The 13620-nt window shown below is 41.1% G+C and overlaps 1 protein-coding gene across 2 annotated transcripts in view; it reads left to right on the plus strand.

The window, feature by feature from the left end:
• grm2a (glutamate receptor, metabotropic 2a) overlaps nt 1-13620 on the plus strand; it is a 32613-nt gene that overhangs the window by 2200 nt on the left and 16793 nt on the right. The window contains exon 2 of one of the 2 annotated variants that reach the window (XM_039611913.1): nt 8770-9509. In XM_039611913.1, the coding sequence (XP_039467847.1) occupies nt 8982-9509 (528 nt within the window). In that variant the 5' untranslated portion in view covers nt 8770-8981. Of the gene's footprint in view, nt 1-8681; nt 9510-13620 lie in introns of those variants that run through there. The other variant, XM_031757219.2, reaches the window with a different exon arrangement.

Below are 13620 nucleotides of genomic sequence, written 5' to 3' on the forward strand. Positions count from 1 at the left end.
GTTCCTTCAGCTGATTTCTGATGAAGTAGAAATATTTAAACATGGATTCCAGTGAAAGCATACAGGAGCTTCCAGGTAATTAATGATGCGCGTGACTCAGATTAAAAGTGACTGCTGGAGTGACGCTGGGCATATGTGAGAGGTTCCTAGGTGAGTCCTAGGTCAGCTGCACCAATAATTTCCATTGTGAGTCATAATGAACGGCTGTTCAGTCCTTTTACTTCCAACTCATGCTAAAATAAATTCAGACTTCTGCTTGAACAGGATTATACTTTGTATTTGAGGATTAACCAATAGGAGTCTGGTTTCTGCTATGGTCTATGAGAGACCTCTGTATGTGTCTGTGGGAGAAACGTCAGAGTGGAAAGGGGTCAGCCCAATGACCTTGCTCTGCTTCTCATACTGCACATTTACTATAAAAAGAAAGTGTCTTAAAGCATCAAGTGGTGACACCTGGTTTCCACTGATGAAAGCATGTCCTAACATTATGGCTGATTAGTGTTTGCAGGCCCAGTGTTAATGTTAATTAAAACAGCCAAACTTCATTTGCTTTTAGTAACTTAATATAAAGCAGCAGCTCCGTGTGACTAATTGTTCTAAATCTTCCCACGCGGTGTCACATTTTAGACATTTTTACTGACCTGGAAATTCACATTGTATTATTACAATAGAGCTGCTCTACATACCGTGTTGTTTACTGACTGTTTTCTCCTGACACTGATACATAAAATTCATCATTTATATGCCACAAAGTGCTGAAGAAAATGTAAAACATTGCAAATGAATCAATTAAAAAATTAGGATTTCAGCTTTCACTAAAGCTATGCTACAATGGCACAGAAAGGGAGGGAAAACAAAGTTATCTCAGCAACATATACTAAACATTCAGTCTTGTTGCCTTTGAAGCGATTGCTGTTTTCAAAGCAACTTTGCTGAGTCAAGATGGCAACAAAACAGCACAAAGACAGAGTTGGTTTCCTATCAGTCTGCTGTCAGCTAGTGACTGAATGGGCTAAAGTTTTAACTCTAAAACGACACAGATCATTGGAAACCTTTTATATAGAACTGCAGTTTTCAATGCCAGGTCTGAACATTAGACACGACTCAGACTGATTGTAAAATGTTGGTAATCTGTGTTCATAAATTAGATGACAGCTACTTGCAGACTTTGGCGAACAGTCTGACAATGACAGTCGGTCCAAGTTGCACTGCGATTGTCTGGCGACAGTCTCCCACCAGATGACCTGTACAATCACCTTTTCATGACAGTAGATTCCCAGAAGTCGAGGTTGTTGAACGGTTGATCTTTTAGTGACAAGCTGGTCAGTTAAACTACTTGCAAATGCAAAAGAATTCAGTGCAATCACCCGGAAACTAAAAGTTTTTATGAGTTGCAAAAAAGTTGCCATCCTACTTTTACTCTAGTGCGCCTGAGTCCTTGGGCCTGTGTTGGTTGTTTCACATAAAGGATTTCATTATTCCTGTCACAGAGTGTACATAAAATATGGATTAAGCTTCTGAGTCTAAAGTCAAGGCAGAAGTACCTTAAACGTGCATGTAATGTCCAAAATGACTGATTGTATAAAAGCGTATGAGAAAACAGCTGTTCAGTAGTTTGTCACTTGATTTATGACCTCTGGAAAAAGTCTCACAATAAGTTCATGGTTTCAATCCCTAGTTTGATGCGTTTTTAATACTAAACTTTGTGTTCATTATGTAAAGTGTGGAGAGTTAATAAAGCAGAATAAAATTAAGAACAACTGACTGACAAGTTGCTAATGCAAGATTTTGTGCAGTATCCTTGATTTCAAATACACTCCTTCCTTTTCAAACACCAAGATAGTGATGACCAAAATGCTCAAGTCAAGGCTTTTAAAAATGGGACTTGATAAACAATGATTTATAACAAACCCCGAAATCACTGTACCAAAACCATTTAGGGGTTGATTTGTGACTGTTGCCTTTGTGTTCTTCTTGCCAGCTTGAATTGGATGGTGCTTAGTTGACTAAAATAAGATGACATGTACAAAGCACCAATCACGAAGCTGTATTTGAATCAATATGTGATGAAAGTTGTTAATTTTCTGTTTTGTTACCAGGCTACTGACAATTGTATTGCATGATACCACACTGAGGAATAGGAAACCTTGAATGCTGAATAATTGAGTAATCACAAGTAATTATTTAGTCCTAATCATTTTTTAATTAATTTTTTTTAATAAGTACCTTGGATTACCATTTCAGTTTAAGTTTGAAAGAGTCGCTAAATCAAGCCAAATAAAATGTTGAGGTTCACGTTCAGGATTTATTAGTAAAACAAGGAACCAAGAAGGAAACATAATAACCCTCTGAAATAAACCACTGCTTAATCTTGCACTAAAAATATTCCAACCTAGTCTGAATACAATAAAACTTTCATATAGCTGAAGAAAAAGCTAATTGAGAAAAATTGGAGCAGGTTTTTAAAAGCAATCCTGCTGTGGGATCTGGATTTGTAGTTACATAAGATCCCAAAATTACTAAATGTGACTTCTCATTTTGTCATATTTCATGTAAAATATTGATTAAAACTTAAAATTCCCTCAGTAGCACGTGTCTCTAGTCCAGTTGCTGGAAAACAGACATCAATCTTTTGTGTTTGTGAAAAACGCAAATCTCTGAAACAACACCAAGCACCGCGCATCTATCACCGTGCTCGGACCAGTCATAAGCCTGGCGGTACTGATCTCTGAGAGACAAGGGAGTGGATGATGGAAGCAGGACACACAAGCGAGGGATTCCCCCTTCGCAGGTAGAGAGAGGATGAAGAGGAGGCGGTAAAGTCAAGTGTGAAAGACAAGGCAAGAAAACAAAACAGGAAGCATACACAGAGATGAGGAATTACCCATGAGGTTTTCCATTTGCAGACTGAGAAAAACTGAAGGAATCAATCTGGAGGTAAAAGTGGAGGCCCACAGTATCCAAGCTGTTAGCTTTTTTTCCCTTTTATTTCTGTTGCCTGATTTATTTCAGCCCACCAGTACCAGCCCTGTTTTTGGAGTGGATGCGCCTGCATTTTTCCAGCTTTTATACTGAAAATAATTCATCGAAAATTGTTTGATGAAGAATGATTGCCTTAGAAAAGCTTCTGGTTGCAAAAGCAACACATTTTACTGGGAAATAAGATGCGACATTTAGTGTTACACTACAGGACGCGTCAATGAAACCTAAAGGCAACCTGGGCACTGTGTGGTGTCAGTGGTGCAGTTTCAGAGGGAAATTTAAAAATGACAGAATAATATACACCCATACATCTGGCAGCAAAATGATGTACTCGAGATTAACGCCCCACAGACTACAGTATTGATGATACAGGATCACGCAGGTTCACAATTATTTAAGGCATCCTGGAACACCGTGAAGCTAAAGAGTTAAGTAATGTCAGATTGGGTTTGAGCCATAAGAGTTTTCTTGACAATAAGCAATAAAATATTAAGAAGCTGATATAGAATTTCAGGTTCTTCCAGCTTGATCTTCCATCTGTGCATGGCAATATGTGCATGTATATGTGTTGCACTCTTGAGCCCTCTTTCCCATTTACAGACCACCTCCAGCTCGGCCCGCCCCACCCCCAGCCCAGGACCACTCTCTTTGTCAGCAGGAAATGTGATTTTAGGGAAGCCTGACTTCCATTTCCTCTGCTTCCTCTTAGCAAGACTCCAAGTCATTCCACTGGGGATCTCCAACCTGCTCATCCAGACTCATGGCAGCATGTACAGAAAATGACCTCCAGTCTTCAACACTTTCTGTTGCCTGCGGGGGATATTACCATATTAATGCTGCACTCCTGGGGCAAATGAGTGTCATAAAAAAAAAATCACTCTGGATACCATCTTCCTCAAACCTAGCCCCCCCTCTTTATTTCCCTCCGCTTTTTTCCCCCTGCCTCTCACATCTGCTATCTTTTGTTGTATTTTCTGCAGCCCCCATTGACTACCCCCCCACCCCCCTAACCAATTCCTTCGCACAGTCTGGTTTGAAGTGTGTAAGAGGCTGGCAGGCTTTACACTTCAGAATTAAAAAGGCCATCTGGTGGAGACAGAAACGTAGATGGCTGGATAGGAGGGGAGAGGAAAAAATGAGAGGAACAGTTTGTCTTTGAAGTTAACATGTAGACAGAATCCTGGGTGGGGTATTACATCTAAAGTGTAAATATCGCTCTTAGCGTCTGTCATTTAAGTACACACACAGCAGTTTGGAATGGCACCACACTGATCTACAATACAACAAACTGCATAGCTTAACTGTGAAAAATCTTATTAATTTGAGGAAACTAAAAGTATATGAACAGATAATTAACTTCATATTTGCTGTATAATGTCAAACCTTTCCTTTGATTGTCAATTTCAGATAGATTTGTGTCTACATACATAGAATTTGACTAATTTATTTTGCCCTAAAATAGCAGCATTTTGATGGGATCAGGAATCCTAACCTGTATTCCACATGGACATATTGGAATTTTTAAAAGATTGGTTTTTCCAACAGGAGTCTGTCTGTCTGCTACCATGATAGGTTGCATATTGGAGTGTACTGAACAGAGAAATGGAGTCCACTGGCGACACGCAGGCTCCCAGTGGGAATGCAGGATCGGAAAAGAGACTGACAATGTGTCTGTCAGAAATCCTTTTGTCACCCTTCTCCTTCGAGACTGTGCGCTTAAGTGCTTTGCCAGAGCCATGGCAGACAATTTTTCCCCCTGCAGAATCTCCAGTAAATACATTCAGTCAGCTTACATCTCAGACATTTGGTGAAAACTTGTGCACCGGTGTTTTAATGTGGCAGAGAGCTACGCTTAATCCGGAATACACTCTTCAAACATTAGAATGTTCTTATTGTACAAAGTCATATTCCTTCGCTTGTTGTGGTTGCCTTTGTACGTGCGGCAAGTAGCGCAGGCGATTGCACTGGAGTTTCACTTGTTGACAAGCTGCTGAGGGAGCAAATGGAAAGTCTGACACCTACACAATTATTTTGTGCGGAAGAAAAAGGACCTTTTAAGTTTCACCGATGGTTCCTGAAGTGTAACACTACATGTCACATCTTGTTTCCCAGTAAAGTATGTCGCGCATGCACCAGAAGCATCTCCTAGGCGATAATTCTTCATCAAACAATTTTTAAATAACTAAGAATCTGTCAAAGATAACATATTAAAAGATAGCGGTGTTAGCTGCGTCTTTCTGCTGTTTTATTTCAGTCGCAGTTGAGGGCGGGCTGCTGTTTAGAAGGCAAAACATGAAAAGCTCTGGCAGGAATTTGATAAGTTTGGTCAGTGAACAGTGCAGGCTTCCCAGTTCTCCCATAAGACCAGGCACCATGCATGATCAGACTGGCCCACTTGTCCTGGTCTGTCTTCCACTTTCCCTTCACCCTCTCCATCTACTGGCAAGTTTCCATGGAAACAACAGAGAAAAAGACAGAAAAAAAGAGAGAGGGTAGACAGAGAAACAGAGAAAAACCCCAAAGAACGTGGTCTGCAGCCTGATCCCATTGAGAGCTTTATGTTGTTTTAATAGGTAAGTCAGTATTTTTAAATGGATTTGAAGACATATGCACATTAATATCCCCCTGCTCTGTTTTCATAATCTCTCATCAATACAGATAATTACTGCTTGTCAGCCTACTTGACTTGGTGAGACAATGGATTTGAGACAGATCATTCTAGCTCAATAATTTACTCCGATAAACTTGTCCCACACTCAACACGCTGCTTAATTAAGCCTCTGGGATTTGTGGGAACTGACACCAGGGAACAGACGCATAAAACTCTGTGTAGATTAACAACTAAAAGGCTGTGTATGCACAGAGAGCAGAAATATGCATGCGCAATCTTTTCAGCAGATTTATAAAGCCACAAGTACGCCTGGCTCTGTTTTGCTGTCACCGTGGAGCTGGGCGCACATTTATAAGCCCCATTTACACTCCCGCAGTTCACCACACATTGAACACTGATACATGCACAATCACTGGACATTAGTTGCGCTGGTAAGGTTTTCCATCAGCGCTAGAACAGATGTCATTATGCATAATTGTTATTGCTGTGGACCTTTATTGGATCCATCAATAGTGTGTCATTAATGAATTTATAGCTTTCAAACAGAAACAGACAAAGTTCTACAGAGCTGAGGATAACATTTAGAGATAACTAATCGCTCAAATGTCAAGAAAAAGAAAAGAATTCGCTTAGTCAGTGACACTATGCTCACCAGACGCTTTATTGGGTACACCTGTTCAACTCCAATTTAATGCAAATATCTAATCAGCTAATCACATGGCAGCAACTCAGTGTACTTAGGCATGTAGACATCGTCAAGATGCCCTGCTGAAGTTCAAACCGAGCATCAGAATGGGGAAGGAAGGTGATTTGAATGTGGTGTGGTTATTGGTGCCAAATGTGCTGCTCTGAATATTTTAATACCAAGTGATCTGCTAGGATTTTCCCACACAATCATCTCTGCTTACAACCAAGGTATGCAGAAGATAGGAAGTAGATAGGCTACAGCAGCAGAAGACCACACCGGGTGTCGCTCTTCTCAGCTATGAACAGGAAACTGAAGCTCACCAAAACTGGGTAATAGAACAGTGGTTTAATAAATCTTGATTTCTGGTGCGACAATCAGATATATTTGTGTAAACAACATGCAAGCATAGCTCCATCATGCCTTGCATCAACAGTTCAGGCTGCTAGTGTTGTAATAGTGTGGGGGGTATTTTCTTGGCACACGTCACGCCCTTTATTACCAAGTGAGCATCATTAAAACACCAGAGTGTTGTTGCTGACGATGTCAGAATCTGTATGAAGAATTTAGCCAGTTCTGAAGGCAAAACATGGTCCAATCTAGTACTAGAAAGATGTACCTAATAAAATGTCTGGTGAGTGTATACTTTGATAATCTCAAAAGTAACAAAGGAACCAGGGTAACTTTGGAGCAACTATGCCACTCTCACATTGACTAATGCTCACGTTTGTGAAACCACCATCAGGAGAACACTAAACAATCATATTATTATATAAGATTAAGTTTCTGAACTTATTCTCAATCTTATATTTAATGTCCATAATATCACATCATTTAGCCGTGTGACAGACCGGCAAACTGTCCAGGGTATACTCTGCCTCTTGCCCTACGGCAGGTGGGCTCCAGCCCCCTCGCGACCCTGAATTGGATAAGCAGAAAGAATGGATGGATAGATGGATATCACATCATATCACACAGGACTGACTGCAGAAGACTCAGTGTGCTTTGTGAGTGAGGAGTGACCTTTACCACACCTTCCTCAGTAACTCTGTCCAATTATACCAGTTAACGATTGTTAAATTTATAAGTAAAAACAGGTTTTTAGAAGGCATACATGTATTAACAATGGAATTATACTTATTAATGTTTCCTAGTCATTGGTTTTAATACACATAATTATGATTAGTTATGACTATATATAGTAATGTGCATAATAAGAGCTGAGCACTGTTATTTTCCAGTGACAACGGCATCATAACATAACCACCATAACATTTTATATACTGTGTTATATGTTTGTAATGATTAAACAAATGAAACAAATCCAGAGAATTTTTTTATTTTTTATATTCCAAACATAAACATAACACACTGTGTGCCCTAAAAACAAAAGGGTGTCTGACCCATCATTAGAGAACAAGTGCTTTAAATAAACACAGTGTAACTGGCTGTGATTTAACACCCAAATGGCAGCTTCGGTGCACTTTTACCGAACATCTGCACCCCCAGTGCACTGTTTGTCTTGTTGACATTGGTCTTACTAAAATGTTTTTTCATTTTCTAAGAATTTCCCACATTAATTTTGTGTTTCATCAAATGTATGGAAATAAATCATGTTCCAAAACAGTGAGTGAAGACTGAAATATATTCATGTATCTCTAGATAAAATCCCACTAATTCAATTTGTTGGCAACAAAATCAATTTGCTTGCTCAAAACAGAGTCCTCAAATCCATCTCGTTTTATTTTTCTTTTGTTGTGCATAAATATTGTTTTTGTAAGACTCTGTGAGCATTTAATGTGATTTGACAAAATGTTCCTTCGGGACACGATTTGTTATCTCTCTAGACTTTCGGTGTACAGGAGCATGTGCACATGTGATTATAAAAGAGTTGTACAATCATCTGCCTTGGAAGAAAAGCAACGTGAGGTCACAAAGACAGAGGGGATGAAATGGAGGGAGAAGAGAAAAGCAGAACCAAAAGTGTAGCGTACACGCTCACTAAATGAGACCCTTGACAATGAGAGATTAACTGTATGCTGCCCGAAAACACGGGAAAGCCATTACGGGGATGTTTTTGTTATTCTCAGTGAACTCTGATCTAATGGTGAACCCTGTCCTTAAGCTGCTTTATAAGCTGACTATTTCAAAGCTAGACATGTCATATAACTCTGGATAAGAGAAACATTGGTCTTTATGAAAACTGTAAAACAAACTGGAAAGAAAAAATTGTCTAAGTTAGTGAACTCACTCCAGCTGTGCAGCAACACGTGTGGTGACAGTTAACAAATGAAGAGTGTTTGTTTTCACTGTCTTGCCTGTCACATCTATCATCAATAAGAATCAAAGGATACAAATATTTACTAATGTGTAGATGTCAAATATTTCCAAGGGCTGAGTCTGTCCCTGGCAGACGCACAGTCTGTGAGACAAAGGGATCATTGTACTTCAGCTCAAAAGCTGTGACTGAATTTCTCTGTTTGATCTGCAGGCTGTAATCTACAAACACTCTGAAGAAGAGAAGGACGCGGAGGATGGCAATGATGCTGTAAATGGCCTCTGTCAGAATAAAAACAGTGGAGCTTTGAGATCTGGTGGGGCTGCTGCTGCACCTTCTTTTCTTCAGTGCCGCTGTATTCCAAAGCCGACCGGACGCTGACCAGAAACCGCAGGCGGGACGGTGACTTTGTTTTGCCCAGGGATATGTCATTGGGGAAAGCCCCTGTGTTGGGGGTGCGCCCTGTGCCCCGACCCCTCTGGCTGTCCCACCTCAGCCTGCTGTGCTTATGTGTGTCTCTCTTTGCCCAGGCTCCCCAGGGTTTGCCTGTGGTGGGTTACAACACTGACACCAAGAAAGAGATCACACTGGAGGGAGATTTGATGATCGGTGGCCTGTTCCCTGTGCACCAGAAGGGCGAGGGTGCAGAGGACTGTGGAAAGATCAATGCACAGAGAGGGATCCAGAGACTGGAAGCCATGCTCCTGGCATTAGATGAAATCAACAAGGATGAACACATCCTTCCTGGGCTCAGACTGGGAGCTCATATACTGGACACATGCTCTAAGGACACCTATGCTCTGGAGCAATCCCTAGAGTTTGTCAGGGCCTCCCTCACCAAAGTGGATGACAGTGAGTACACGTGCCCTGATGGCTCCTACGCCATCCATGATGATGTCCCTCTGGCTATCTCCGGGGTCATAGGAGGGTCCTACAGCGATGTCTCCATTCAGGTAAGGACTAGTGAAAACAGAAATGTTTATTTTTTTTAAATTGTCATTTTAAAAATGCTTTATGCCAATAAATAAACTGATCAAAATTCTGCATTAAATTTGTCAAAGAGACCATTTTCAAAAGATGAACTTCACTTTTAGCTGTTACTGTAGGCTCGAGAGAGAGCGCCAGAGAGGGGAGGGAGTACAAACCCAAGAGTGATTGTGATGGATTGTCATATAACTGTCCATTTAGACTTAAGTACCACGTGCAATTACCCCTTGCGAGATGTTAACACAGGGACTTAATGAGTATCAGTTCCGCAAGAAGGATCTGTTTACCTGTACGCCCATGTGCTTGGCTGATCTAATTTGGAAGCTCTCTTTCTCTTTCCCAGTAATTCACACTTCAGCAGTGGTCCTGTCAGAGGCAGACATGCTACAGATGTTGCACTCAGGACGGGCTGACAGGATGACTAGTGATGGCATGATTACTCTCAGCAGCAGTGCTCCTTTCGGCTCACTCAAGCTGATGCGATGAAAGCTCTGCTAATTGGGCCTCCCAATCTTCAGCTGTAATATGGCTGCCACATAAATGCAATTTCAAGTCATTGTGAAAAGAGATACTGTGCGTCCTGTAGAACAGAGATTCGTAAACATCCACAAATATACATGCCTTAAAGCATTAAACCAAACTCATCATCCTGGCTCAGCCAGCCAGACGACCCAGTACGCCGTCTCATCTGAAGAGCACGGTTCACCTCACTTGAGATATGCAGCTTCATGTTCCAGATATCTGCTTGTTGGAAGAAAAGAAATACACTTCTGCTCATCCAAAAACAATGATTGGATTCAGGTCGGCGATAAACAACAGACTCTGCAGGAACCCCTGTCAGTGGCAGTGTGCTGTTTGCAGCCTCTCCCCACTGGGTATGGCAGGACAATAGGCTGGGGGAAGCGTCTATGCACACTTTTTAGTCATGATTTGTCTACAATATAGACATGCCCACAATGGTAAGCCAAAAATAATTAATTCCCTGTGAACAGCTGCTTCACTAGCTATAGTGGGCACGTGAAAAATCTGTCTCTATTCTGCAAAAAATTGATACATTAACTTCAAAAGTTTTTAAATGAGTAAATGATGGTTAGTAAGTTTGGGAAGGTGCTTTGTAAATGCAAATATCTTCATTTACTGTAGTCTTGACAAAAAACAATGCTAAACATGTAAAGAAATGATACACTTTGCAGGTAGAGAGCTCCTGGAGAGCTATAGGGAAAAGGAAGTCGTGCCTATAGCACCTATAGAGGGATTCCTGGTCAAAAGGAAAGTTAGAAAATAAAGGAGTTGATAAACGAGCTGTAATTTTAGCAAAACTCTGCATCTGGGGCTCCTCAGAGAGTGCCCTTGTCTTGTGGTAATTTATGGGTATGCTATTACAAGCCTGAGGTCTCAGGTCTGCCCTAGCTTCTCGCTGAATATTCCTCATCAGTAGAAGTACACCATAGGATACAGATGTCTTTTTTTTTTAATACCACAAATAACCTGTAATGAAGTTCAGTCATGAGGCGTGCTCGCCGTCTCTTTCTCACGCCTGGTTGGTGAGCGTGTGATTATGCAAATAAACCTGCCCTCCTCTTACACATTTGCTAGCATTTTAAAATGAACTTTATCCACATAATTATATTTAATCTTCCTAATGTTTTAAAGATTTACTGCTATTTTCTGGGACAGTGTTCTTCCACAAACATATGCATGTGGGTCATGAGAAATATGTGGTATTTTTGTGCTGCTGCTGGAAATCATCTCCACATAATGTGTCTGTTCTTTGTAACTGCCTCATTTGTATATAATCTATAGCCTGTCAGACCTTTTGGTGAACCAGCCTGAGTGAGTGAAACTTTATAATGTCTGCCCATCTGTGCGAATGGCACCGAGTTAATACACATGTGTGTATTTCACCCCAAAGGCAAGGCAGTTACAGGACAAGCAGCATTTATTAGTTTAAAGACCCTTATCGCTCCAGCGACGTGGCGGAACATGTCGAACTGACAGGTGGTGAGAACGCTGAGTGCTGTCTAAATCTGTCACAATGAAGAAGCGTGTTGTGCTGTGCTGCTGGTGTTGCGGTGTGACAATCGCAGATATGGGGGCGGATCTGGCTGCCAGCCTAGCCATGCTGCAGCTACATGGGCCCAGATTGAGTTAAGTGTGGAGGCGAAGTTTGATGACGCTCTTGCAGGGTAGGTCCTGTCTTCCCCATCTGTGGTTGCAGCCGGGCTGTCTGGTAGATTGGCAGAGGTGTGCATGCACACAGAGGACGAAAAAAAGGGGGGAGATCGAATGAAAGCTCATGTTTCTCAGAAACACGGAGACGCCGACATGCAAATCTGATCACAGAGTGAAGGAGATGAAGTGAGTCACATGGCGTCAAAGCACTTCACAACCCCAAGTCTGTATCTTAAACAGTCTGGGGGAAGTCTGTGATGCCATCTGGATGCTTTGACTAAATGTACATGTAGAAATCGTTGGGTGATTCAAATCTTTAGCCTTGACCATTTTCCCTGTGGAGTATCCAAACAGGGGGTCATCAGTGCAAGGTGAGTAATGACCTTGTGATGACATGCTCGCTTACATTCAGCATCTTTATTCATGTGTGAAGCACCAACAAGTTACACGTTTACCCTCTGGACATATCGTTCTATACTTGAAGCAAAGACGCTGAAGTGCTTTGCCGGTCCACATCCGGTGTCACGTTATATTAATTTTTGTTGGTATACCTTTTATATAACTGGGGACATTAGCTTTATTACTCTGCAGTGTCCTAAATGGGTGGGTTAAAGAAAGGGTGCATTATATTCTACAATTGCAGTCCAGGAACATCTAGCCTCGGGGCCGGATTCTGATTAATACACGGACGGGACTCCACTTTTTGTTACCCCGACAGCAGTCTTCGGTGCTGAATATGACTCACTGGTATGAGAGCATCCCCAGGCAAAACATAATCACCGGGGCGCATTAGAAGAACAACACCTCTGGAATGTCAAATACTCAAGTGCTCACAAAAGAACAATGCTCAGGCATAAAACACGGATAGATTTAAAAAAAAAAAAAAAAAATCAAAAAACTCTGGAACCAATCCGCAAACAATGGAAAATAACACACTGTGATGTTTCAGAGCAGCATACAAAAATCGCTGTCTGGAGGCAGAAACGTGGCTTGTTCCAGGGTATTTGGATAAAAGCGCTTTCTGAATAACGGCAACTTTGTGGATAATTGGAATTTCTTCTGCTCAAATCTGGCAATTTTAACTGATCCACAAGACAGGAGAAGAATCAGTGATTCACAAGGATGCATGCTGGAATTAAAAAAAAAATGTTGATCTTGATATGAGCATTCTGGTTGACATTTGAAGACAAAACTGTGCGAGCAAAATAATAGGATATATTTATATATATGAGCTTTCAGCCAGCTCGAGAATTTCATTTTTATCACCCGCAAAGAAGACTATTTTTAGAATTGTCTTCATCTGCAGGTAGACTGTGCCAATCTCCAGAGCATACATGAGTCATATGAAGGATTTAAACATGGATACACACATGACAGAACGTAAGCCCCGGAGAATAATAATGATGAAACGTATCGGTAAAGCTATGCTGTGCAAAATGCATTATTCATGGGTAAAAGTGAAGAATGCGCCCTGAAATTGTAAATAATTCACGTATGATTGGATTATTCAGCCGCCTGACCAAATCCACTATTTGTGCGGTTGAAATAAACATCATGTTCACCGCACACACACACACACACACACACATGCACAGCGACTCTTTCTTATATGATGGATATGAATGATATCATGACTTAAAGTCAGCTGAACCCCAATTTTGTTGTTCTGTGTCTGAGGCTTTTTAACACCAGTGTCCGGCTGGATTGTACTGACCATGTCTGGCAGCTATGATTTAAATCTAAAAGGATGAAATTGAAATAATGACAAAAAAAAATGAAAATGAATAAAAGCAGTACATGTCAAAGCCGAGTGACTGACATTAAAATGAATGGAAGTGCAGCCGTAGCCTCTCATTTAGTGTAATCTGAATGGCCGCATGACTCTGGGGGCTTTGAAAGACTATT

This window comes from Oreochromis aureus, linkage group 5 (assembly GCF_013358895.1).
Source record: "Oreochromis aureus strain Israel breed Guangdong linkage group 5, ZZ_aureus, whole genome shotgun sequence".
NCBI lineage: Eukaryota > Metazoa > Chordata > Actinopteri > Cichliformes > Cichlidae > Oreochromis > Oreochromis aureus.